Genomic DNA, 27,888 nt, shown 5'->3' on the forward strand with positions numbered 1-27,888 from the left:
CATGTTTGAATGTTTCTGCTGAGCATCACCACAGGTGAGCAATTTATGTGAATGAATGCTGGGCAGCCCAGTGTGCATGAGGTTGGATTAATGCAGCTTTAAAATGTCCTCAGTTTGTTTTGGGGGGGGTTTGGAGGAGAAGCAGCAGGAACAGTGGAGAGTCAGCTACAGGTCACTGAAATGGCAGCTCCTGTGGAGGGAGACAGAAGGTTAACTAGCCACAAAACGCACTCAAAGACCAACGGCCTCCTCTCAGACCGCTACTTGCTCCTGCGTGTTCTGGGTTCAGTCTCTCTGGAAATAAAGGATCTTTTGATCTGTAATTACAAGAAGTGCAACTAAAAATAATCTTCAGATTAGTTTCAGCTGATCTTTAGGGCACCAGAGGAAATAAAAGGTGGTGACAGTGAGAAAGCTCACGATGGTGTGGTTGGGGGCAGCAGCCTAAGCAAAAAAGCCCAGAGCTCCCTCTCTGCCTCCGGGTCAGCTGAGACATCTCTCCGGGGTGTCCTGGGTCTATGACCCGACCTGAAGCACCTCAACTCAACTAGTGAATTTTAAAGCGAATACACAAGAAAATCATAAGTTCAAATCATAAATAGCTGGCACATGTAAATGTGCATCGCTTTGAGAAGTCAGTAAGGTGATAGTGAGCTAAAGCATGAGAGAGGTGGCAGGAACCCAGGCTGACCAGGTAAATATGTCCACATTTGAAACAAATACCCAAAACCCTGTTATAAAACGAAACATCTACCAACAAAGAAGAATCTGAGGAGTCAAATATTCACATCCTGGTCTGTGTACAGATCTTTAAAACTATGTCAAAAACATTTCACCTATAAAGAAAATTTTATCTTTCCTCAGTTTTCTGTCGATTCAATACAGACAAAATAATGTTACATAAACTTTCTAAGAAATCGAACTAACATGCTCGTCCATACGTTGTTCCTACTCGTGTCCCTTTGCCTGATCGCAGTCTCTAGATCGAGGGTGTCACAGTGTACTGATGTGAAGTACAACTGGTGCCGGGCTTCATATTCACCTCTGCCCACTGAAATAGGATCATTTCAAATGATCTTTGCTGAAGGTGTGCCGTTCTTTGTCTTCACTCTCAGTCTAATTAACCTAACCTGCACATTTATATGCAGGTTAGTAGATCAAAGAGTTTGCATGAAGCTGAAAAAAACGCTCTAAAGGAGACATGTGGAGACCAGTGTGTCTGGGAATCATTTATTTGATGTGAGAGGAGTGAAGTTCAATTATGTGTTTACAAGGTAAAGACAGAGCTGTAGATAATGACAAAGTGCTTTCCCCCTCTTTCACTAAACTCCAGGTTAAAATCTTTCTTTGTCCTCTGGATTACATTTTTAAGGGTAGCTGTCATAAACATGGGTCTGCTTGAAGTTATACTCTCGGGTTTGTGGGAGATGGATTCAAGTTCCATCTCATTCCTTCATTTTTCCCTTCATTGTCTTGCTGATCCTTTTATCTCTCTCCTTCTTTCTTTTGTCAGACCTTCCTTCCTTTATCTAAGCTGCTGATCGGTTACTTTAAATGGGATGTTGCATCACAGTTCATGACTTCAGCATCTTCCACCTTCCCTCGTTTTTCTCACAGCTGCTTGCTGAGTTTACGCGCCTGCCTCTCCCTTGCTTCAAAGGCAGCCTTGGTGTCTTTCAGCTCTTCCAGCTGCCGGCGGATTAGAGCCATGTCGAGCTGGGTGGCCTCGCACTGCTCCCTCAGGGCGGCCGACTCCGTCCTCAGCTGCACGGCGGCGACGGAGAGCTGCTCGCTGCGTTCACGGCACTGCATCTGCATCCTCTTGGCGTCAGTGAGGAGGGACTCCACGCTCACCGCCACCGAATCGCACTGGTCGCGAGACATGTCCTGAGCGGGGATAGAGGGATGGATGGAGGTCAGGGGTCAAACCTGAATGGATCTGAGTGACGGTAAAGCTGGCGGTTGAAGGGCTCGCTCCTATTTAAATCTGAGATTTAAGGACTCAGCTCTGTTTTACAGATTTTGTGCCGTCTGATTTGGCAGGGGGCTGGAGCTTTCCTGCCAAAAACACAGATAAAGTGAATCAATAGCTGGCTGTTAAAAGTCCAGCACAGATCAACAGGTTTAAAACAGAACATTTGATCTGTGGAAAGTGAAGTAGCTTAAAGAGGCTTATCATGGCTTAGCCTGCAGTGTCCACTGCTCCTCTCTCTGTTTCTCTTTTATCCTTACCCATCTCCAAAACTCGTGCCACTGTTTTGCTCTTTACAAAAACACTGATTTCTAAAATCACAGGTTGTTTTTTCTAATTAGCAGCCAAAGAGTAACAGCAAAGCAACATGTGACGATGTCTTACCACAGACTCCAAAATCAGCTTTATCTCGACCCTTGTGGTTTTCTTCTGAGACTCAGGTTGCAGGCAGGGCTCGCCGTCCTCCAGGGTGCTCTATCCTTCGCTCTTTTTTTGCTGTCAATTACAGATACTTTAAAGAAACCTCCAGCAGACCCTGCTATAGGTGCAGATGGTGGAAGTGGCTGTAGAAGCTCGTTTAACAGGACCACTGGTGATTCTTTTTCCCCTTTGAAATGCCAGTACGCTCTTCACGTCCTTCAGTTTCTGACCTGTGTCCGTCTCTCCAGTGTCTTCCTCCTCTCTTCAGTGAGGATTAGCTGTTACCTCAGGCTCAAGTAAGGTCAGGCAATCCAGAGATTAGATAGTTCAGGGTGACGTGTTGTAAGAGCAGCTCATTGGGTCTATTTTGATCAGGGAAGGGGAAAGTAGCTCATTTAGACGCTCAGCCTGGAATATCAGTTCAAGTTATGCTTTAGTCGGCTGTTGCAAGTCACCAGGAATGATTAGTTTGAGCAGTATTGATAGAATAATGCACTTTTTGAAGGTTTGTATAAAACTAGCTTTTTCAGACAATAAATATTCCCCACAGTGGTCTTAAATGTATGTTTCAGGTCTCTTCTGGATGACTGCCCAGTTTTGTTTTGACACTGATCGAACACAGCCGAGACTTTTCACTGGACCGCTGCTTTACAGAGCCGCTAGCTAGAAATCTTGGAAATGGTTTTGCAGACTTTTAAAATCTGACAGCCGGCTTATGAATCTGCGGGTAGCAACAACCAGGCTGTAGGTTGTACACAGAAACACAAAAACACTATAAACATATCCCTGATAGTGAGAACAGGCGAGATGGTAAAAATGGTAAATGGCCTGTATTTATATAGCGCTTTACTAGTCCCTAAGGACCCCAAAGTGCTTTACATATCCAGTCATCCACCCATTCACACACACATTCACACACTGAGATCATTGGAGCCTCTCTTCCCTCCATCACAGACACCGATCACACCGGCTGCATCTGGAAAGCCACCAGCGTCGTAGAGGACCCCACACACCCCTCACACACACTCTTCACCCTGCTGCCAAGAGATACTGGAGCATCCGGGCCAGACTGTGAAAGTTTGTTTCCCCCAAGCCGTCAAACTCCTCTTGTGTTGATTTTCTGTGACATGTAGCACCATGATCTTGGAGGAGCGCTGTCTCGCTTCACTGTGTACTGTACCACTGCACACGGTTGACAATAAAGCCACATGACTTGGTGCAAGTGAATCTTTATTTATTATTAGCCACTAGAGGGAGACATTATTCAACGTTTCCATATGCCTGTTCCCCACGACAAACATGAGCATGTCCAGAAATGTCACAAATAAAGCGCAGCATTGCAAACACACAGTCAGATGTAAGAAGCACACCTCACTGAACGTCAGGCCCGAGCTTAGAAAAGGTTAGAATTTCAATTTTTTAACGTCTAAACGTTATTTCCAGTGTTCAGCTGCAGCGTGTTTCATCAGACGGTGGCACTGTAAGCTAACTACCTGTGGTCACCAACAAATGTTTCAAGTCAAATCAAAATAATTCATCAAAAAGAAGCATACTGAATCAGTGTGGATGAACCCAGCAGCAGATTTCAGCAGAACAGCCTCAGACGCTTCTTTGGTTAAAGGTTGTAAAAGTCAGTGTCACACAACAATCAACAATCAAAAAACAAACAAACAGTGAAACGTCTTCCTGTTTTTCTTTTTATTTCTTTTTAGTTTCTAATGACATAATCACCACACAGATCAATACTAAGCGATCTTTAAAGCCACGTGTTGACACCTTAAACTTGAAGACAATGCAGTGTTTTAGGATTTTACAGTCAACAAAAATAAAATGTGTTAAAAAAAAGTCTATGGCAGATTCCGGTTTTGTGAAATCAGTAAAAAGAAAAAAGTGTTTTATGTAGAAAATTCTTAGTCTTACTCGTCAAAAGTACATCTGAGCACAGTTAAATTATAAAATCAAACCTTGTGATAAACACCCTCCCGTTCGTTGGCTGTGTAAACAAACCCAACACAAGCTCGCTCTGAATAAAAAACAGATAAGTTTCTGTGGAGTCCACAGACGTAGATGTGACGCGGCGGGTGAGATGTGGGAAATGGGTAAATTCAGTACCAGCGCCTGACAGCGCTTCAGTGTTTCCAGTGTGTCCTGACACAGACAGACAGGCTCTGCATGCTTGTGCATTCAGGTGACGAGGTGGCCGAGTGGTTAAGGCGATGGACTGCTAATCCATTGTGCTCTGCACGCATGGGTTCAAATCCCATCCTCGTCGAGCGGAGTTTTGGTTTTGTGGTGCTTTATACATACTGTTAAACCCAAAATCTAATATCTGCAAAACCTTCCACGTGCATTCTCAAAATGTTGTTCACTGAAATCCTTAAAACACTTCATTTAACCTTTTTCCACACCCGCTCCCACTATTTGGTCTTATGTGCTTTTATAACCCCCTCGCTCACACCCGTTCTCACTGGGGCCTTCCAGGACGGTTGAAAAACGGCTCAGTCTCTTCGGGCGTCACACCCGTCTCCCCGAAAAGGCTTCCAGTTGGTGCGGCTCCAATCAGCTTGGACGCTGAGCCCCGACGCCTCTGGATGATCACCAAAACCCCGATGATGAGCCAGAAGAAGAAGTTGATCCACACTGCCGTCTGAGAAGGAAACAACATGACACGCAAGATGTACTGGAGGCTCTTTTACCTAAATCTGAACACATATGCTATGCTAACTTTGACTACATCTCTTTATTCGTGGGTTTTTGTAGTGTTGCAGGACTCCAGTTCATAATAATGCTTCTTTATGTTAAGCATTACAGGAGCTAGTATGTGTGGACCATGTGACTCCAGCCAAAAGCATAAAATAAGTGAATGAAGTACCGACCTCGGCTTTATGTAGACTGCTGTAGAACCTCTCTCCATCAAGTGGGCTGGCCCATTTTTCAGACTGGGCTTTTTCACAACTTTGCACACAGAAAAACATTGAGCATTAGACAGTTTAAAAGAAATCCGGGGTTATGATTTAATTCATTTTGGATTTGTCTTATATGAATTTAGTCTTGATTATTGGTCACTGATTCTATGAACAAATAGAAAAACTGCAGGCAGTTTTGTCAGAGGAAGCAGTGGAAAGCTGCAGTTACATAACATCAAAGTAAGTGGAGCTCAAAACAAGCAATTAAAAACTAACAACACCATGCACGTCTTTGCTTCTCTTTTAAGTGCTCGCCCTTTCAGAGGATTACAGTGTAGCCAAGGATGAAAAACTGTGTGCTGATGACATTTTTAAAAGGAAAAAGGGCATCCTGAAAGACAGACAAAGGCCAAGAGTAAAATAACTAGATGGTTATAACTAAATCTACCTTCATATGGCTTCATATAGAGCTCTAAGAGAACGTGGGCGGGTGGGTAAAGTGAAGCTTTGGAAAGGAGAAAAAGGGGGAAAAAACAGAAAACACACAAAGTGACGCTCCCTAGCTTTCAAATGTTATTTTCATTTTCATATGCGAGTGTTGACGAAAGCGTTTGGTCCTGTGCCAGGTGTGGATGAGTGCAGGTGTCACCTGGTAGTGTTGGGGACGTTTTTCGTGACAGACGAGCAGAGCGTGTCGCGCCCGATCTTCAACATGCAGCCCGTGACGAGCAGGAAGAACAGGAAAACGCCGGAGACGGCAATAATCACGTTCATCCACACATTCTCCCTGTGAAGGAGGAGAAAAAACAAGCAGATAAGAGCGGGAGAACAGCACTGTGCTCTTTAAAGTGAGGCAAAACAGAAGAAGGATGTCAAACTACAAAATGCAAGCTAATGTGTGATTGTGTCGCCATGCCGTGGTATGGCACATGCATTTCTGCTTCTCTGTATCAGCTCTGCAGCTTATTCTGTGCTACATCGCTACAACTTTAAGTTCAGCTTCAGGAGCTACTTAAATGATGCCAGTTTAAACCTCTGACAAAAATTCAACTTTTTCTAAGTGTATTTGTAGCTTCTTTTGCTTATGTTGGCTACAGAGAACAATGTTTACATGCACACTTATTTTCCTGGGTAATCAATCAGTTTAAACTAAAGAAATCAGCCTAAAAGTGCACGCAGACATCTGTTAAATTCTGTCTACGAGATGCTTAAAATATCCTTTCTTGCAGCTGGCAAATCAAGCTCAAAAGAACGACACAATGACAGAGCAGGCCAGCATTTATGCAATATTTGAAGGAAAACACTGACGATTAAAATTGTTTTTAAACCCACACAAACACTGCAACTCTGTACTTTGTCGTGAAAAACACACACACAGCATGTGGTCACCTTTTGAGTTCCCCTTCGCTGCAGAAAGTGTACACCCAGTACACAGACAGAGAGAAACACACCACTGCCACCATGATTGATATGGCCGACACAAAGTAACACAAAGAGGAGGATGTGGACGACTGGACTCCGATGAGCTTGGACGTGGCGTTATAGCTGACCGCTCCGTACAGCATACAGTGACCTCCGAAATTACCCTGAGTAAAAAAGAGAGACAGAGGTTGGGAGGGGGTCACTAAAAAGCTTGAGTTCCGCTTCACCGTTTCAAGCGCTTTGCAGGATGCTACAATAAGCGCATCAACGGTTGCATCTGACGTCTATAAATGAGCAGCAGGGAGCCAAATTGGGCACGATAGGCGTCTGGGTCACATGATGAGCAAAGCATCGAGGTACAGTTAAAAACCTGCGCGCGCACACGCACGTTCACAATTTCACGTGCATATCACGCATTTCCGAGCGTCTGTTAAGCTAACACAACGAACAGTTGTTGACACACAACAATGCTCGTGTGACACTTCGCTAAAAGTTTGTGGTACATTTTTCGAGAAGTAACTTCTCCGATGTCTAGAGTCCAAAAACATTAAAAATATGGAGAAATTAGAGTTGAAATGCCGAAGGCAATGACAGAGTGGGCAGAACTGGACTGAAAGTGGAAGCGCGTGTCAGTTTTTTAATCCCTCGCGCTGCTTTTAATTACCGTGTAACTGCGCAGCTGTACGAAAACAATTATAGTAGCTTGAAAATATAAATCTGTAACACTGTATGATGAATTATGTTTAAAGGATTTTTCTTCAAAAAATAAAATAAGAAGTTTGTTTCTTTTTTGCTAAACTTTCTGGGATAGACAAACGCACTACAAAGTAAGTCCACCCGGAAGAGGACGCGTACAACATGTAATATATGGAGCAGGTTAGTAAAACTTAGAAAAGTCACCTGGACGATGGTGACAGACGCTGCGGTAACAATCCCGCAGACAAAACAGCTGATGTAGAGACCCCACTCCAGCAACAGTAGCCCCGCTAACGCCATCATCCAGCAGCAGCTTAGTCCGCGTCTGCAGAGAAAAGAGCTGCCGTGAAGGTAGCAATAAAAAGGCAAACAACTTCCGGTTAGTTCCTTCACAATAAAATACCAAGCCTCCAGCAACCACGATTCGCAAATATTAAGAAGACAGTGAGTTGATTAAAAACATGGCAAGGCTAAGTAGTAAACGTGTCCGGGTTAATCAATAAAAAATACATGAAAATGTTTTCCATTAAGATTAACACGTGTCAGTTGTTTGTTTAAATAGACTGTACTCGTATTTAACCGCAGACTCCTAGAACATTGTGGAAAAAATGAATCAAGAAATAAAGAAATGTCTCATATATTTGTCACGACCTTGCCACACGTCTCAAAAACATGATTTAAAATGTTTTAAGCCTGACTTAACTTACCCGTGTGTTCTTCAGCTGGGTTATATTCTGGAGGTCAAACAGTTTGATTTCCGGTGATATTGTATGTTTTTTATTACCTTCACCCGCAGTCAAACAGTCCAAAGTGAAAATCGTACGTCCAAACTCTCTTCTCGATATTAGTTCGAGCAGCAATAGAAGCTTCCTCGGAGTTTCACCGCAGCGCGTGAATGCGTAAAAAACAGCTTACTTGTCACACGTGGACACTGCTTGTCATACAGGCCCTAGATCGTTTCTCTTCGCTCAATCAGTTGGTTTCATCTGATGACCCAGAAAGATAAACTGAAAGTCTACAGCTAGATATATGTGTTAATTCACTCATGTTAACGCCTATATTTATGCAATAATTATTTTTATTATACGGAAGCAAATACTGCATGTTTGCATTGTCTCAAATATGTAGATGGTTCAAGTTAGTCAAAGTCTGAGCTTCTCGAGGGTTATGAGGTATGAAATGCTAGAGTTAGACACGGTGTGTGTTTGTGTGTGTGTGTGTTGCTTCCTTCCCAGAATGCTTAATGAAACCTTGTGACTTTGTGTCCTGTGACCATGTCATTTTTATAGGGTATATGTCAAACATTTTAAGCCTGTCAGATTCACCTCTGCACTAATAATAAGCTTACTAATTCCTGACACATAGCCAGTGTTACATCATTCAAGGCTGACTAGAAATAACTGTTTTCTGTAATAACACGCCACACAATTTCTAATGATATGTCATTAGAAAGGAGCTTCAAAATTATGAATCAGCGCTGTTAGCTTTCATAGGAATTGTTTATGTGATTTACACCACTGGGTTACAAAAGTAAGTAGAAAAACAAATGGTATGTTGCAGAAGGTAATACAAGACAGAAGGTAATAAACTGATGAATGGATTGATAAATAGAAAGAAGTGAGGATTTTTCACAAATAATTCTTAAATGTGGACAAAGAAAGTCTTGCAAAAATACCAAAATAATACTACTATGTTGAGAATGTAACTTCACTTAACTAGGTGACTGGACTCATTGTTGGGGAAAAAAAAAAAGTAGACATGCCAGTGTGAGTTTGTGTGTGTGTGCTGCTGTCTCAGGAGGCGAGACTAAGTGGTGGGCAGAGCCATCACAAAGTATTAGTGTCAGTGAGCATGTGAAGGTGTTTTTAGATTGAAGCCTTAATGCATGCTGGCACAAATGTTGGACCCCAAGACCCAAACACTAGAAAGCTTCCGTTTGTCTATGTGTGTATCCACAAATCATCACACAAGCCTTGTATCTCTTTAATTCATGATAAGTTTAAACATCAAAATTCACCAAAGTCTGAACGAGGCACAGATCTACAGTAAAGAATACACTATGTACAATATAAAATAGAGGGACATAAAAGATTACAACGCAAAACGGAAATGTAGGAAACATGCACTTGATAACACGTCACGGATAGGTCGAGGCTGTCGGTCGACATTTTCTTGAAGAGAAACCCATCTTTCCTCGAGATAAAAGTCATGATATAGAGCGGAGAGAGTGAAAGTTTCCCCCTTTTGGAAAACAAATGTTGATATATACTGTATATAATTATATATACTTATTGTGCAAGTGAACTATTTAGATTAGCAACACTTTAAAAAGAATTCAAAAACATACGTAAATATATCAGCAATAAGAGCACATCAAGGAAAGAACAAAACATTAATTATACTGTTTTAAATTCAATATAATGTCCCTCTTGAAAGAACAGCTGTTTTGATTTGACTGCATGTACAAAAGCTTGATAATAATTTAATACTGAACAGAGAGATGAGAGGCATACACAAGCAGCAGAAACAAAAAAAACCCCAAAACCCACCGACCAGATCGTGCTGTGAAACAAGATCAACTTCATTTTGAAAATCTTAATCTTTTGAACTTCGGATGAAACGTGACGGTACGATGTTGTTGGAGAGAAAATAAAAATGAAAGATAAAATCCTGATGGAGAAGCCCACACACAAGGCAGCGTTAAAAGGTCATTTCATGATGAACGCCCCCTGAGGGAGGGCAGCCCTGAAATGTTTGAGTGTGATTGTTAAGTACTGTTTGTGCGAGATTGTTAATCATCGCACAGCAACATCGCTGCTTTATATTTAAAATGTTTAGCAGCGATTTTCCGAGTAGGAACACTGCTCATTAGTGATGAAGCCAGAGGAGCCGGTTACCTAATCGTAAAAGGTGATGCGCGTTCGGACTGTGTGTCAGAGCGAATCTGAAGCTTTGACTTTTCTGGTTTCCAGCAGTAAGAACAGCATTCTTGCTCAAATTTGGATGTAAAGGTTGTCATTTTTTTTAATGAGACTTTAAAACGTTGTTTTAAACGTAAATATTATTTATGGCAGCATCCTAGAAAGTGGTTCTGGCCCTTAAACCAAACCAACCGGAGATAATTTATCTGAGCGTAACCGCACCTCCAGTTCTCTGTCTATATGTGACCCCCCCATTGCAACTACAAGCTGTTTGTTCTTGTTTTCTTCACTTCTCATTAGTACAGCGGGATTTGCCCGGCCCACGGGTCACTGTCAGTCCCCTCTGAGGCCTTCTCCAAACCACAGCCTCAATTCATCCTCAAGCCATGTTCCATTATCTACCAGAAATGGTGTCAAACCTAAAATGAGGATGTGGTCCCAGCTAATGAAACAGCAACTGAAAAATCAGCGGGGAAAGCAGTGCTGAATTTGAACCCTAACCCTCTTCAGTGAAACTGAAGCTTACGCCAACAACAGACCTGAAGCGTCTTATCATGTACGTTGGTGCTCTTGGAAACTGGAAGCTTTGCTATGTGACTGACTTTTGCGTCAATGTCCACACTAAAAAAAGAAAAGAGTCAATTTGTTCCCATGAACGTGAAGTTCAAAAATTGTATTTTGTGTCTATTTCACAAAACTACTGTGAGAGTGTGCTTTTAATAATAGCTTTAGATTTCATGCAAGCAGCTGGCTGCTGAAGAATGTTTGGAGAAGGAATTCCTGCTCTGTCCATTTTAATTCAATGGTATGGTCACGTTCCTTGATAAGTGCGGTCACAAGACTGCAGCACTGGGGGATTGCTGTTGAGCCTGTATACAAAACCTGCCTGTCAGTATGAGAAAGTGTATGTATTCCTCTGCAAGTCAGTCGAAATTCTGTAATAGTTCTAAATGATCTTTTGGATGGTTACATATCAGTTTGCGATGTCTGAAATGTACCAGTTTCTGAATGATTTATGCCTTGTTTTAGTCAAATTATGTCTGAGCATGCATTTGTGCACACGGACCAGATAAAAGCTGTGCAATCATTAGCCAACTGGACAACCTGGCAGCCTGAATGCATCTGGTAGAGGACTGTCAAGTTTACAGATAATTTTGTATATTCCTTTCTTCCAGCAGGGGTCGCTGTCTCTCCCCGTCCAAATGGCTGAGTAAAACTCTCTCAGAGCCACTTCAGACACCTCGATGAACCTCTCTGGAACCTGCATACAAAAATATGATGTCAAGGAGGAAATGTTTATTAGGAAGTCTTCTGGAAGAGAAAAATCCATTTTCGCTTTAGTTTAGTATCTGAATCTGTCAGTCACATATCTATCTACCTTATCTAAAGGGATTTAAAACTGAGAAACTTGTGTTTTTCAGAGAATGTGAGGTTTTGATTGTCTCTGTACTTTCTAAAAATCTCATAAGCGTTGTTGAGCAGTGAATAGTTTCACAGGAAGAACATTAGAATACCTGTTATTATAATGTGCATTCAGTGCACCCTCACAGGTGTTTTCACCCACTTTGGTAAAATACAGACTGTGACTTTGATTGTCTCTGATTCCACTGTTTGTCTGAACGCGTCTGTCAAAGCAGACAGCTTTATCACAGCACGTAGAGACTTCTCATTGATTATTGTTAATAAGTGGACCTATTCTTTCGCCGCTATGACGGAAAACACGTTAGAAGCGAACACGATCTATTCACAGCTGAACCGCACATAGCTTTAAGCCGAGCTGAGGCTCAATCAAATAATAAACTCACAAAAATTTGTGTATGCGAGAGTGACTTTTCAGACTCGAGCAACCTTGTGACTTTGTTTTTACGATCACAGAGGTGATTCGGTTTTTCAGCGCTGCCTGAACGTTTCCCGGGATACATTGTAGCCATAGTAGTTTTCGCGTTCTCAATACCTTTTTAAATCCAATGACGTCTGACAAATAACAGATCACCTTGGGTGATAAAATTAATCATCATCTGTAGAATTGGAAACTAATGTGCGATGATTGTTTTATGATAGTGTGTGTCCTTCAGCAGGTCAGTGAGATATAACAGTGCTTCATTTTCTGTTTCCTTTTCATGCACAAACTCATACAAGTAAAATAATTTCTCTGCTCACTAAAGGTAATAGCACATTACACGAAATAATAACCCCAAGCTCCAGTGCTTTTCATTTCAGCGGTGTAGTATCTTTTTATTGTATATCTTCATCTTTATGCTATACATGATTTATTGAGGTTTATTTCCTCTTTAGACTTATCGTCTGCTCTGAGCTTACCAATTAATATCAGATCAGGACCTCATTCAGAGTCCAAGCAGCAGCCATATCTGGCACTTTATTGACCTCTGAAGGACAAAACAGCTTGAGTCTTGCCATCCTCACCTGGTTTGCACAAAGTGGGACTTTTATTTGATTTTCAATAAGAATGGCTCAGTACACGCATTAAATGTTTTTAAGAACTGTTTGCTCAAGAAAATCAGCAACGGCTTGCGTTAGGCATGTATGTGAACCTTGAAAAGCATTCCAGATGACAATCTATAAAAGACATCAAAAACAGAGTGCAAGTTATCCTTCAATACATGACCCAAGACCGTGACACTGTAGACAGCACTTTAACTTGATTGGTATTTACTTTTAAACACAGGGGCACTGCATAAAGATCCATAATCCATTAGCGATGTACTTAGGGCTGAGGAGTATTCACATCCCCACCCAAGGACTGAGTCCAGTCGTACAACGGGTAGGCTGAAAGCTGCAACTAGAGCGTCTCCTCACCTGGTAGATGTTGCTTTTATTGTAGTGCATGTTCAGTATGCGGTAAAGCTCCGTATCACGTCCCACTCGCAGCTGACTCTCTCGGCTAATACGAGGCGCACCATCCCTGTGTTACAGAGACAAACAAACTCATTTAAATACACTCACAATAAAAAACAGATAAGAGAACCATGTATAATTTACATAAATGATATTCAGCTTCAGTTTGTTTCTGACTTTTTGCAGTCATGTTTTATGCCCATTGCTATTTGTTTTACTCGCTACCATCATGAGTTCACATCAACATGGCCACAGTGTCTAAACACCTGAGCACTCGCAGAAAAAAAAAATCTATATTTTTATCAATAAGCCTTTCCGACCTCTTAAATCAAGCGATATAAAAAATGCAGACATCTATTTCTCAGCTGCAATGGTTCGTTTGATTATAGCAGAACTGAATATCTGTCATGGAGGAAACCATGATGCTTCATGCGGTTCCAAAGTCAATCATGCGATGTGTGATTCTCTATTTCTAAAAAAGTTATATATGATGTCTGATGTATAAATCAGACTTTACTTCAGCTCGTCTAACAGGAGCAACATGTTCACACTCATAAGGCTCACTGAAACAATGAAAGTACTGCAAATAAAATGAGTTTAACATGAACCAGTGCCAACCCAAACCGACCGGGTGAGAGCCTCGCGGACAGCCTGGCGTGCAAAGCGCTCCATCTGGATGTAGAAGAACTCTCTGAAGTTACTGAACCATTTAATCATCTGGGAGGTCACACAGCGATTAAACTAGACCATGGATGACAGGAGAGGAAGTGAGCAGGTGAGGACAGCAAGAGAACAGTGCTTTTTTAAACACTTACAATGATATGCTAAATTAACCTGACTTGAGCTAACTTAATTGCACTTTGTTTGTTATGTCAAATTACATTCAAAAGACATTGTATGCCCCCCCCCTTTCCCCACCCCTTAGTGGTCATTAAAGTAAATGACCTAATCTAAGGTTTTCTGTTGACACAGACTCCAAGAGGAGAAATAATCTCTGCAACTCCACACTGTTTATGCTTCTAAATCACTGTAAACTTGCAGATTGTATCAGATAATACCACCTTATTAAGAGATACCCTGTAATAATAATTTATCGCAGCATATGCATTTTTAAGTGCAGCATGGATGTGAATTAAAATAGCATTTGTTTTATTCATTGAAACATTTTACTCATATGGAGAAGTAGTTGTAACCAGTAGGTTAGTTAATATTATCATTACGTCAGTAAATGGGGTATCTGCAATCTAACTTCCAGTCTTTTGGAACTTGATTGAAATATGGAAACAAAAACGTCTGGGATGCTGTCGGCAATATGTGACAGTTTTGGCGTTTGCGCATGGCCGGTTAGCTCAGTTGGTTAGAGCGTGGTGCTAATAACGCCAAGGTCGCGGGTTCGATCCCCGTACGGGCCATGTACGTTTTCAAGCAGTTGAGCACCTTTAAACAACTGATTTTCGCTTTATTTGCAGAAGAAAATCTCATTAAAATGAAATGAAAAACACCTTGAGCTTTGAGACCCGACATGTCCAACAGTGACATCAGCTTTTTAACTTATCCACAAAATTTCCAAAAATAACTCGTGAGCTGTGCAGCTCTGGCCGTGCTCCACTAACATACACTGCGACATGGCCGGTTAGCTCAGTTGGTTAGAGCGTGGTGCTAATAACGCCAAGGTCGCGGGTTCGATCCCCGTACGGGCCAGTTCCGGATTTGATGAAGCACCAACCACTACATACGTATAATACACATGTTAGCGCTTGGACATTTTTTCAGAGTAAATATTATATGGACTCTACTGCATCTATACTGATATAATACATCAAATCAAACCACAGCAATATGGGTACATTGGCTACAAGATTCAAGCACTTTTATATACATGTTACACCATCAGTAGTGAGCAGGTTTTTTTTTACTTTGTGTCTCTGTATTATCACTGAAGATTTTATTATATCTGAATACTTGGAGTGCACAAATGTCCTGGTTTCCCCCAGTATATCACTGGTTATTAGGTGATTTAGGTGATGGCCTTACAATAATTGCAGTCTTACAGTCAATTTAAATTTTTTTAGAAGATTGTTCAAACTGTATTTGTTTAGGCTACAGTATGTCTCAAAAGTCATTCAAGGACTACTCATTTCCTTGAAACTCCTAAAAGACCTCACAACTATAACACAACTGAACTTATGTAGTAATGAAAGATTTGAATAAATTCAAGATTCTTCGAAGCAGCAGCATTTGAATACTTTTGGGGGATTCGTGTTATCTGAAGCAGCGCTGCATCATTTCAAATCAAGACCTTAAAGATGTGCCTCATTGTCTTGTTAAAAGAAAACAATGTAGCTACGAAGTGCAAAACAAACACTCGTTAAGTGCTGTCTTCAATTATAAATGAATTGCTAACAGCGTAATCTGAAAACCCCACGTGGTAGCAACCGCACGCACACATCATCTATTCATCTTAGACAAAGGAATTGAGGTTGGAACCCACCACTATCAAATTTGGACTCACCAGACCACAGCCCAGATATCCACTAGTCTAATGCTCATCCTTTGTTATGCTTACTTAATACTAAATTGTAAAAAAAAAATTAAGAAGTACAAAATTCTTTCAGCAATTTGACCCAAACGCCTGATAATTTCCTCAAAACAGCTAATCTTAAGATTCTAGGAAGCAGTGTGGTGGGCACTAATTTTAGGGCTGTTAACTGGAGATTTCAGAAGCTTTTAAGTCTCTGCAGCAGTAATAACTTCTGGTCCTTCTTCCCTCAGTTGTAAACACCACGCCTGTTCGAAGAAACCTTTAAAGTCTTTGTAATATATGGACTCACATTCATGTCTTAAAGAAATGCTGGACAGTCAATTCTCCTTCCTTAGTCATAATATCCAATACTACAGCAGCCAAACTGGCCTAATTGGCATTTCATAGCTGTGACGTCGTCCGTATTGTTTTAACAATGTAGAAAAACCTTCAGTGAGCAGGCGTGTAAAACGCAGTGGCTGATATACTGCCGTGTGACTTTGAGGTGTGTTAAAAAATAATCACTTTGAAGTGAAATTGTCGTTCCAGCACTGAGCTGGTGTACACACACCTTGACATCAGGGAAATATGTCTTGAGCGTGTTGGAGCTGGGATAGCGAGTGTAGAAGAACATGAGCTTGGCTTTCTTCAGATGGCAGGGTGACAAGCCCTCCTGGGTGTACATATGAGGTGAGTTAAGGAGATACATGCACACACACACACACACACACACACACACACACACACACACACACACACACAAACCAACACAGCTCTCATCCTCATTCTTTCAAGCACACTGACAAAAGGATATCCCCCCAGCAGTCAGGTAGAGCTCTCCTCCATCCATCCCTCCTCCTCGCATGCCCCCATCTCCCCTCATCACTCGCTCCCTCTCTCTCCCCCCGTGCGTGTGGCGTGCAAGCGACGGGTCCAGGTGGCCGAGCAAGGGGAGCGGGGGGAAGGAGGGGTGAGACGATGGGTGGGAAGAGAACTCCAAGAAAGGGTCAGAGTTCAGGTAGTCTTTGCGGGATGACGGGAGGTGGGGGAGCTGAGGGTGGTGGAGTGAGCGGGAGAAAAGCTGCTGCATTGAATAGTGGAGCAAGGGGAGAGGGAGAGGAGGGGGCGGAGGCGGGGGAGGAGGGGGAGGCGCAGGGAAAGAAGATGAGGAAGAAGAGGAGGAGGTTGAAGACGGGTGGAAAGAGGAGGAGGAGGAGGGATCCTTGGGCTGAGAGGCTGGAGGCAAGAGGGGAGGGTGAGAAAGGGGAGGAGGACGAGGCAAAGAAGGGTGGTGCAGGGAGAGGTTTGGGTGAGAGGGATTGAGGTGAGTGGGGAGAGGTGGGCCAAGGAGTGGGTAGGCCTTTCGCGTGTCAGGTGACCTTTGAAGAGTCAGTGGCATCGCTAAATCGGACGGTTCAGTCCGACGGGGTGGTCGGGGGGGCAGGGCGCTCCCGTTGCTCATCTTGTGGAGCTGCTTCTCTCTTTCTCCGTCCTGCCCTCTTGTTTTGTCCTCCTTATCGCTCATTGTTTCTTCTCTTCTTCCTCTCGTTAACAGCCCCATCCACACTGCCTTCTCCTTCCCTCCGTCGCTTCCCGGATCAGATGGGAGAAAAGAGATGGCAGCGGGAGGAGAGGAAGGAGCGAAATCGGTCATCTCGGTGTAAAGGCGGAGAACTCGGTCGATGACCCGGGCCACAGCGCTGCCCAACTCCAGCTTCAGCGCCGCGGCAAACTTCTGCCCTCCCTCCTCACTCTCGTCATCTATCCCGCCATCCCAGTCTCCTCTGACCAAACCTCCGCAGTCCAGCCACAACCCCGATCCCTCCATCACACCCTCCAAGTGCAACCCTCCTCCTCCTCTTCCTCTCTCCATCCTTCTTTCTCGGTCTTTTTGCAGCTCCTCTTTCCGTTTGTGGAAGCTGTCGAAAGGGGACTCGGAAAGCAGGGAAAATGATTCCTTTTCCATCTCTCCGCCATCAGTGTCTTCCTCATCGTACATCCCTTCTGTCATGTCCTCCTCCTCTATTAGCCCTACATCCTCTTCTCTCCCATCAACTCCACCGCTGCTTCCGTTTCTGCGCTTCCTTTTCTTCTCATCCTCGGCCATGTGCTTTTCCCCAAAAGCTCTCCACACTTTCTCCTGCAAAGCCTGCAGTCTCTCCCTTGCCTCCTCCAGCTGTTCTTTCAGCTCTTCCCTTTCCCTTCTCCTCTCTTCCCTCCCTCCTTGTTTGCCTCCCTCATCGGCCTCTCCATCCCTCTGTCGGTTCTCCAGCTTCATCCTCTTCACTTTCAGGATGTCTTGATTCCATTCGACTGCGAGAGCCGCGTCATTGTGCCTCTTCTTAACCCCGAGCAAGTCGTCCTTTCCCTCTATCGCCCCCTCATCTCCCCCTTCCATTCTTTGCTCCACGTGTCCATCCCTCTCTCCTTCATCTTCCTCCACATTTCTGTCCTCCAGGTGTCTGTGTGTGCTCAGGCTTGTGTTCAGCAGCCCTCCGATCCTCCTGGGGCCTCCACCCGGCTGGAGGAGATGGTGGATCAGTGGAAAGCCGGGGGGTCTAAAGGCAGGAGTAAGGCGGCCAGCATTAGGCTGAGGATGGATTCCAGCAAGATCTGTGGAGTTGAGAGTTGGAGCAAATGTATGTATCTGGGGAGCAGAATCATCAAAAAGATCTGTGGGTGAATCCATGGCTGTAGAGAGGCAGAAGGGACACAAAGAGACACAATAAGGATTATAATTGCTGCATTTGTGATATTTTGAGTAGTAGCAAGTGTTTTGCAGCCAAATGAAGTTACATACATGAGGTTAAATTTCATACCAATAATTAAGATGACCATAGGTTTGTGTGTAGTGCTCAAAGTGCTACATGCTTTAGTATTTAATTTAATATTTAAAGCTCAAAACAGAAAAGAAACAGTTTTTAATCAGAGTACAGCATTAAATCAGTCAACCTTATTGGATAATGATATTGATTATAGTGGAAATAATAAGATAACCAGCAAAACCAAATCCAGGAGACAGGTAGTTACTCTAGAAGAGCTGGACAGTGCCCTAGAAGGTCTTTAACCCATCTGCAGGACCGGTATCTGCTCCTTTGTGCAAGGAGGAAAAAGATGAGGACTATGAGTACTGCAAGAACTACAAAATGACCTCCAGCAGGCCACTGGTGTGAATCTCTCTGACCACACAATCAGAAACAGACATCACGAGGGTGACCTGAGGGCCTGACATCCTGTAGTGGGCCCTGTGCTCGCTGCCTGGCAGCTTGGAGCTCAATCGTCATTTCCAATAGAATACCAGAATTAGCAGGGCGCCCTGTGGTTTTCACAGATGAGAGCAGATTCACCCTGAGTGTAGGTGATAGATGTGAAAGGGTCTGAAAAGCCGTGGGGAACATTATGCTGCCTGTAACATCATTCAGCATGACGAGTTTGGTGGTGGGTCAGTGATGATCTGGGGAGGCATATCAATGGAGGGATGCAAAGACCTCTGCAGGCTAGGCAACAGCACCCTGACTGCCATTGGGCATGGGGATAAATCCCACAAGCACATGGGGGCCATACAAATGAATTCAGTACTCCGTAGGTTGATCATTTTCACTTACGTCAAACATGGCATCATTCATTTCTAACACATTACCCAGTCGATAACAGTATAGGTATACAGCACGATTGTTTTTGAGCAGTGTACAATTGTGCTGGCGGGGTGTGGTTTCTGGGCTCAGTCACAAGAGGGAGAGTTGAAGCAGTGTGTTTGGGGGAGTAGTGTCTGATGAAGAGAGCAGCAAACCTGTTGGGCATGTCTAATTAACCTCTCCTCTGACAGTAATTGTGGGGCCGGAGACGAGAAAACACAAAACTGTTAGCAGTGAACCCGAGAGGCACACAGAGAGCCAAAGATCGAGTATAAAAAGTGTGTGAATAAAACCGTGTATAAAACACACCTTTCTCGCCCGTCCTTACTGGGGACCCTGTCACCAAAATTTTTACTGTATAAAGACGAAACAGGTCTTACTAAAAAGGTTTGTAGGGCTTTTTTATGTGGATTATCTGCTCTGGTTGCTTTTCATGTTTTTTCCAATGTCATTTTTAGTTCCATTCAATTGTAGCACACTGCAGTAAGGGCAAAAATCTCAGAGGCTGTTTTGGTTGCATAAATATCTGCTAGATAGCAAATGTTTCTGTTTATCTGTGACTACACTTGGTTGACAGTGAATGAGTGCCCATCGCAACAATATGGCTGGAACGTTACCTGGACAGCAAAACAGGTCACTGGTCTATTGCAGGACACAATCACTTTCACTTTAATAGCAAAAAGAAACAACTCCAATGTATTTGTATAGAGCTAAACGTTCATTGTGGCAGTGTTAAAGAGAGTACATTTAGCTAGAAAGCACAGAAAAGATCAGTTTCATCAGTGAGGGAAGCGACATCCTGTGGCACCAACTAAGACCTAATGGAAGGGTTAACATCTGGCTCATGATCTTTGTCACATATCGCCCTCCTCTCTTCAGGCTGTCCTTCCTGTTGTGCTTGAACGTGTGTTGTCTTAGACAGTGCAAGTATCAAAGAAGACTATATGTGAGAAAACTGAGGAAGATAAATGCACATAGATGTGGATCACGCACAATAACAGAAGTTTGGAAAAAAAATACAAAACACTGTATGGTGGAAAATTTAGGTGCTTATTACACTCCCAGGCTAATGCTATATGGCTTGCCTAGAATTCCTGGAAAAGGTTGTAAAGCAGAGACCAGTGAATGCCAGGCTTATAAACGACAGTACATCTCACTGTTTAATCAAGATCAAAAACACACATCCCAGTTCCTATTTTATATCACTGTGTAACCTCATTTCTGCCCCGATACCCCTTTTCCTTCCTCTCCATTCCTCTCTCATCCTCTCTTCCTCCTCTCTCTGTTATCAGTTCAGGCAGCTTGTTAAGCACTGTTTGATCAGAGTGTTTACCGTCAAACACACACATGAACACACAGACACACACACACACTTTTGCACAAAAGCAAAAGAGGCTTGAGAGAGGGCTAACAATGGTCAATGGTCCTTGTGGAGTGAAATAGAGTGAGAGCAGCATGTACGTAGTGTGTGTGCATATGCAAGTGTGTGTGTGTGTGTGCATGTGTGTGTCTGTGTGCCTACGTGTGCATGAGCAGTAGTCCTACTTAGCTTTGATAACACCGCTAATCCACTTCAGATGGATACACTACAGCTCACTGAACAGATGTAAGGACTGACAGAGGTACAGGAAAATACAGAAAATATGAACACACACACAAGGATGCACAAACACACACATCACAAAAAACAATAGCTAGACAAAACAGATAGATAGATAGATAGATAGATAGATAGATAGATAGATAGATAGATAGATAGATAGATAGATAGATAGATAGATAGATAGATAGATAGATAGATAGATAGATAGATAGATGGTGAAACATGAAGAGAATAATCCTCCTATAAATAGCTAAATATCAATTATTCAAATGCCCTCTCCTCTCTACTATAATACAGCCCAGATGGCAAGCCAACCAATGGGCTTATAACAGGGACAGATTAGCTTTTCAAAGCCAGTGCAAGCTGCACAAAATATGAGCAATGACTATGAAAGCCATTAACCACTAGATTAGGCTTAAGAATGGTGCTCTTGGACTGCCGGAGCTGTCACTGGGTAGACTGACAAGAGCGAAAACACACATGAAACAAAGCACAGATAACGCACTGGTATTATATGATCCATTTAAGTATGTTATATTGGAAAATTACATTCAAAAAGTTCATTTTCTAACATTGGAAAATAATAACATATTGGTTACTAAAATGTTCCTAATACTGGGTTGCAACCATACTTGTCGAATGAAATTTCTTTTAATTAGCGTATTTTTAAGCAGAGCTGGATAAATGTAACTCATAACTATGGATTTATAACATACACAATCAAAAATATTAGCTAAGGACTTTTTTATGTTATAAATTATTTGGGTCAGTCATTTTTCGGGGCCATTTCTTTCCCCCGTTCACATAGGTTATATTCTATCTATCTATTTGCGGCGTAATTATATCACTTTGAATAATTAATAGAGTGTTTAAAGCCTCCGCGTGGCAACATCTGCTTTGGCGATTCTGACGCACGAGCGGTCAGTTTGTGCGGGTGCGCGCGCGCGCGTTGTGCGTCCTGTGACTAATTGGCAGCGGCGGACTAATGTCGCAGTATGAAAGAAAATATAAACAGAGCGAGATAGAGGCGAGCAGCTCGAGCAGACGCTGACCTTCGTAGCTCTTTAAACGCCGTAAAATGTCAAATATGTAAGGCAGAGGTTTGAAGTTTAAAATGAACTTACTCTCAGTCACAGAGAAGAGCTCCAGCGGTTCCCCGAAGCCTTCCAACCCCAACGGCCGTTTCTGTGCGCTCTGTCTCGGTTGGTTGTCTCCTGCTGTCACCGGACGGGCCTTGGACATCGGTGCGGGCAGACAGGAACCAGTCAGCAGGAGGATTCCTGCTTTTTCCCGCTTCCCTCTTCTCTGGATTTGTTCCGTAACTCTCTCAGTTTTCCCTCACTCGTCAAACGCCTCCTCTTTACTCTAGTTGTGTCACTGTGCAGGTTTTTCCTCCCTCGCCAATCCATCTATCTCTGGCTGGCATCAACCTCACGCGCTGCACCCGGTGTGGAGTGGCGCGCGGTGGGCGGGCAAGCGGGCTCGAGAGCTGTCCACTTGACAGTCCGGTCCCTCCCATGTTGGCAAGACCCCCAGTATGCACACACATACACACACACATACACGCACTGTGCTGTATTAAATCGTCGCTTCATTTGAAATTAATTGGCTTTTATATAATTCACGTAGCAGTTTGTGACAGAAGGCTACTTATCCACAGACGAGCCCATAAACATGTTAAGGGGAAATTACTCTGACCAAAAACCGAGAAGCATTTTTTCAGTTTGTGTTACAGTAGTGATGCCACAGACCTTCAGCAGCACATTCTCTGCACTGCGAAGGTTTTATTTACCGCCGACTGTCACCCGGTCAGTCATTAACAGTTTTATCTGACCACAGGAATCTGTCTGTGAGATCCAGCACCCCTGAGCATAAAGACAAACACAGCAGAGTATCTAAAGACTCTCTGTCTAAATGCATTCATTTTTAACATGTGGCAGCTTTAATCCGATTTTACACTAATTATGTGAATTTAACAGTGTAAATGTGGATTTATAGGATGCCTTTAAAATGCATAGGTATAATATTTGGAAGCAGCAGTGCAAAGGTACCCATGTTCAGTGGACCATAATGGTCTGTTTTTTTTACAGATGTCCTTGCTCTACTTCAGCTTGCCTGCTTTAATTACACAGACACCCTGATAGCAGGGAAACATTTTGCTTTAACTTCAGCAGCACTTAGTAACCTGTTGCTGGGAATGTCACCCACCCAAACCCACCACTAAACTGTTCGCAGGCTCTCCCAATGAGACCAGGGTCCGCTTTCAAACTGCAATTTTTTTGTGTTAATTTTGTATTTTTTCTTTTCACGGATCACCTAAATCACGCCCCCCCCCCCCCCCCTTACCCCAACACCTCTGCCTCATCCCATCTCTTCCTTTCTCTACTTCTGATTAAAACTGGTTATGCACTGAGTGAAAGGTCGCAGTTGTTATGGAAACAAGGCTTGTAACAAAAGCTGGACACATGGGTGCAGAGGGAGAGAAAGAGGGGAGAAAGATGGAGAGAAAAAGAGGGAGACATATCTGAATAAACATAAACGCACGGAGAGGAGGAGAGGGCAGGAAAGAGAGGTAGGGAGAGGTCTGAATAAATAAAAACATATGCAGAGGGAGGAGGAACGAGAGATGGCGAGGTCATGAAATAATGGCTCCATCTGCAATAATAAATAACAAAAGATAATGCTGGGTTTTTGTCATTCTAGGAAGGCGTTTGAGGAACAAAGGTGTGTGTGTGTGTGTGTGTGTGCTGTGAATGTGCGACCGTGTGTGTGTGTGTGTTTGGACAGAGTGGGAGAATGCAATTGATAGATAACACATGGATCTGGTGCACAAGCTGGAGAATACTAAAAAGCACAAATTGTTCACAGAAAAGCGTACCAAAAAGCCTAAAATTGTGTGTCTGTCTGTGTGTGAGTGCCTGAACGTCATCTCTCTGAGGGCTCATATTATGTTAACCACTTAGACTAACATCAAACACTCTCTCTCACTCTCTCTTACACACACACACACACACACACACACACACACACACACACACACACACACACACTCTGGTAGGAGCGTGAAGGTGCCAGCCATATAAATAGGATATCCCAGAGCGAGAGATAAAAAGGAGAAGAGATTGACAGAGAGAGAGGGATAGAGATTATATATTCAAAGGGGAGAAAGAAAGTGGTGAAAAAAAGGATGGTGGGGGGGAAAGAGTGAGAGAAACGGAGAGGGCAAGAGCAGGAGGGGGTGAGGATAGATAGATACGAAAAGATCAATAAATGGCATAAAGTGTATGTTCATTGATTTAGTCGGAGTGAAAGAGTGATGGCGGGGAGAGACGAAATTAGAGGACAGAAAATGCTGGGAGCAGAGAGGAGGGCAGCGAGTGGGTGGTGAAGGGAGAAATAGATATAAAAATCTAATTAAAGTTGCATTAATCGATACTTTCATGTCAACAGTGGGTCAGATGAGTATTTTCAGCGCAAGAGAAAACCAATCATAGTGACAAAGTAGCAGAAAATGATCACCCAACGCTGCGGCTGCACATCCATTCATTCTCTATCTATCTATCTATCTATCTATCTATCTATCTATCTATCTTGGCGACAGTAGGAAAGAAAAACTCCCTTTTAACAGGTGGGTCAGCAGATATTGCAGAACTCAATATCACTCCTTCTTCACCTTTAAAAAGCCTCAAGGTGCAAATTGGATCATTCTCCTGTTAATAACTTCAGACAGTGTTCCAGCTAACTGGCTGGTAACTCCACTGAATGCACTGACAGCAAAGGTAACACTGGGACTTTGTTTCCTGCAGGGCTGTCCTCATGAGAGACGTTTCATTGTAGCCTTTGATGGTTTTCGGTGCTGCGGTGTGTGTGCGACATGCTTTAAAGTCTGATCGTGTCACTGGGTTGCTTGGTTTTCATAGATTACACCTATTTCTGAAGTAAGCACACATACTAGACTGAATCCTACATTTCCCATAATGCAACTCAATGACATATTTCAATTAAACCCTTCCTGGACGTCCATGCCTTCTTTGCAGTCTGAAGGCAGGCTTTTGGCTCCCCTTGGCTTCTTGGAAACAGAAACAGTTATCACCGGGTGTTATGAGATTCATCAGGATGAAGAAAACTGAATTTTCTGTCTAAAATTGGTGGAGTTGTGCTCAAATGTTGAAACTCTTTCTGCATGCTTTTAGTGATACGCTTTGTCTGACGTTCAGGCTCTGGGTCAAATTGAAAGAGACACAGAGAGGCTGTTAACATATGTCAAGACAGGCATAAACAGAGAGACAGGCAGGCTGGAAAGGGTGAGAGTGAAGCAGACAGACAGAAAGAGAACAAATGGTTGTGCGTGCATGTGTGTGTGTGAGAGAGAGGGAGACAGAGAGAGGAGAGGGAGAACGAGAGGCAGAAGTGTACTCAAATAGCTTAGGGCAAGGTGACAGAGAGAAACGAATGGACAGAAGAATAACAAGCTCACAGAGGGGGGTTAGTGTGTATGTGTGTGTTAGGGAACAAGAGAGAAAAAGGAAGACACAGAGGGCGGAAGGGAAGCGCAATAGAGGAAGTTGAGAGAGCAAAAATAAAAACAGTCAGAGAAAGTGTGTGTGCGTCGTGTGTGTGTGTGTGTGTGTGTGTATAGACACCCAAAGGTGTCACAGTGTGCAGTTTGGCTTGATGATGACCCACTGGGCATGTAGGTCATAACGGTTTGTCTCTCAGAGGCATGACTGTATGCCTGCATGCATCCATTAGTGTGAGCCAGTGCGAGAGAGTGTGTGTAAATAGAAACTCGGCAGACGCGCACACACATGCAAAGTGGGTCTCTTAGAGTGCGCTTAAGAGTGTGTTTGGTCAGGGGTTGGAGAAGCAGTTTTTCTAGTCGCCAGGACTCAAAAAGATACTTAAACATACACACTCATGTCACCCACACATGCTGCAAATCCAGAATGGGTACACACACGCATAGCTGCCCTTTATGTCATACATGCACACGTAATGTACCATGCATGGCACTAAATTATGCACAAATACACACAGGCGCACACCGACACACACATCTCTTTCTTTTGATCTCTCGTGATAACGCACACACACGCACAGGGGGAAGCTATTATGCTCTCAGGCTGGAGTGTTTTGATGGTATAATTGCAGTGACCAGTGAGGAGAAAGAGACGGAGTGAGGGATGGGGATGGAGGGAGAGAGAGAGAGAAAAAAAGAGGAGAGTGCTGACACTCTCAGCATGCTAATGTTGTGAGGCTCTACCCCCCCTGTGATTTCAAACCTCCCACCCTCCCTCCATCTCTTTGTCTCTCCATCTTCCTATCTCACATCCTCTACATTTCACAGGTGGAGCACTAGAACGAGGGGGAGATGGAGAGAAAGGTAGAGAGGTGGAGAGATGAGAGGAAAAGAGGGATGTATAACAGGATGGAGCAATGTTATCTCTTGCTTTCTCTTGCCATCCCTCCATCCACTTCAAGCTCACTACAATGGTCAAAACAAAGCATGCAAAAAGAAAAAAGAGGAGGTATGGTGGAGGGGAGGAAAATAGAGGAAGAGGGAGGGTCCTTTTTTCCCATCCCTTTAACAATGGAGGGATGATCTCTGCTTATCCTCTAATCTCATCCCGTCTTTTTTCCCCTCTCCTCCGTCCTTTCTGTCATGTCTCACACTCTGCAACCCCTCGATGTGGTGGGAGAAAGGGTAGCCTTTTCCTCTCGTTGGCCTCCCTTTTTTTTGTCACCTCTCCATCTGTTTGTCCTTCCAGCGCTCACTCAATCCCTCTCTCCTCTCCAGAGAAGGGATTCTGGTGCTGGCTGTGATCTTTTTTTCTCTTTTCCATCTTTTTTTTTTTTGGCATTTCATCTCTTTCCTCTTAGTCAAACATCCAAAATATCCCCTAACAAAAAGGTAGTCGGTGCGTATCGTGGTTTAGCTTCATTTACATACTTGGTCACAAAAATGCATGAAAAATTGATTTGACTGATCAAGTATATGCAGATATAGTCACAATATTTTTTGGACCATCTTGCCGTTTTTTAAACATCCAACTCGGCATGCAAAAAAGCAAAACCTGTAGCATCAATTTTTCATTAAGTAGTATAGCTGAAGGCAGAAGAGTTCGGCTACAAGTAGGTTTCAGTTTCCTCCCCAGTTCACTGCTTTGTGCTCAAAATTGTTCATCTGGGAAAAACAAATATGACATTTACCTTGATTTTAACATGAACAGGGAGCATGAGTTTCTGCACTACAGCGTTTGTTAGTGATTATAATCCAATAAGTCAACAGTGCCTCTCAGAGGTAATGCCTTGCTACTGCAGACCCACATGCAACGCGATTGTGAGGGACACTGGGAATAGTCTCATTCCTCCAAATAGAAACAGGATGAAGTGAATGCCCTCATAGTCCAAATGCTCAGTATGACCCACCCCCTATGCAGTGCGACAGATAAAACCTTCAGTATCTATGCCTGCAACAGGGAGACACCTGTTTTACAGGTATGACCAGTACTTTTTTGTCACACTGGTCTTAATCATCCAAGCTTACTTAGTTTGAATCAGTGTTTTCAAGGTGGCATGGTTAGCATGACTCCTGGTCAGGCTCCTGCTCCAGCTAGCACATGACGTTACACAGCAGTTGTTGGAACAGTTCCTGAGCCAAACAGTGAAATCAAAGCAGACCACGCAAAACTATTATTCAGCATTTGTAGTTCAAAATGGGCACACTTTTATTTATCTGCTGCTTATATTGAACCGAAAAGACAAATATAAGACCATGAAAGGCCTAAAGACAACATAATCCCCTTAATAATTTATTTGTGTGCCCTTATTAGATTAGATAATAAAAGACAGTTGGATCTGTTAAGGGGCAAAATGATTATTTGCATCTTTACTGAGGAAAACAACCATTCTTTAGGGAGATTTAATGTACTTTTT

The 27,888-nt window shown here is 43.1% G+C and overlaps 2 protein-coding genes and 3 non-coding genes across 5 annotated transcripts; 3 read left to right on the forward strand and 2 right to left on the reverse strand.

Annotated features, from left to right (window-relative positions):
* Positions 1-3,605: 3,605 nt before the first annotated feature.
* tmem179ba (transmembrane protein 179Ba) lies at positions 3,606-8,336 on the reverse strand. Its single transcript, XM_026161728.1, has 6 exons — positions 8,124-8,336; positions 7,621-7,756; positions 6,688-6,884; positions 5,948-6,085; positions 5,269-5,347; positions 3,606-5,039 (listed from the first exon to the last, which is right to left on the reverse strand). The coding sequence occupies exons 2-6, from the start codon at positions 7,717-7,719 to the stop codon at positions 4,857-4,859; spliced, it is 696 nt and encodes a 231-aa protein (XP_026017513.1). The 5' UTR covers positions 7,720-7,756; positions 8,124-8,336; the 3' UTR covers positions 3,606-4,856.
* trnas-gcu (transfer RNA serine (anticodon GCU)) lies at positions 4,583-4,664 on the forward strand. Its single transcript has one exon. It is a non-coding gene; the product is annotated as a tRNA-Ser (tRNA).
* An 816-nt stretch (positions 8,337-9,152) lies between the features above and the next one.
* prox3 (prospero homeobox 3) lies at positions 9,153-22,451 on the reverse strand. The gene is made up of 6 exons (XM_026161729.1): positions 22,077-22,451; positions 16,529-18,405; positions 16,286-16,393; positions 13,822-13,934; positions 13,155-13,260; positions 9,153-11,598 (listed from the first exon to the last, which is right to left on the reverse strand). The coding sequence occupies exons 1-6, from the start codon at positions 22,192-22,194 to the stop codon at positions 11,425-11,427; spliced, it is 2,496 nt and encodes an 831-aa protein (XP_026017514.1). The 5' UTR covers positions 22,195-22,451; the 3' UTR covers positions 9,153-11,424.
* trnai-aau (transfer RNA isoleucine (anticodon AAU)) lies at positions 14,532-14,605 on the forward strand. Its single transcript has one exon. It is a non-coding gene; the product is annotated as a tRNA-Ile (tRNA).
* Positions 14,821-14,894, forward strand: trnai-aau (transfer RNA isoleucine (anticodon AAU)). Its single transcript has one exon. It is a non-coding gene; the product is annotated as a tRNA-Ile (tRNA).
* Positions 22,452-27,888: the final 5,437 nt, after the last annotated feature.

Source organism: Astatotilapia calliptera, chromosome 3 (genome assembly GCF_900246225.1).
Source record: "Astatotilapia calliptera chromosome 3, fAstCal1.2, whole genome shotgun sequence".
Taxonomy (NCBI): Eukaryota; Metazoa; Chordata; class Actinopteri; order Cichliformes; family Cichlidae; genus Astatotilapia; species Astatotilapia calliptera.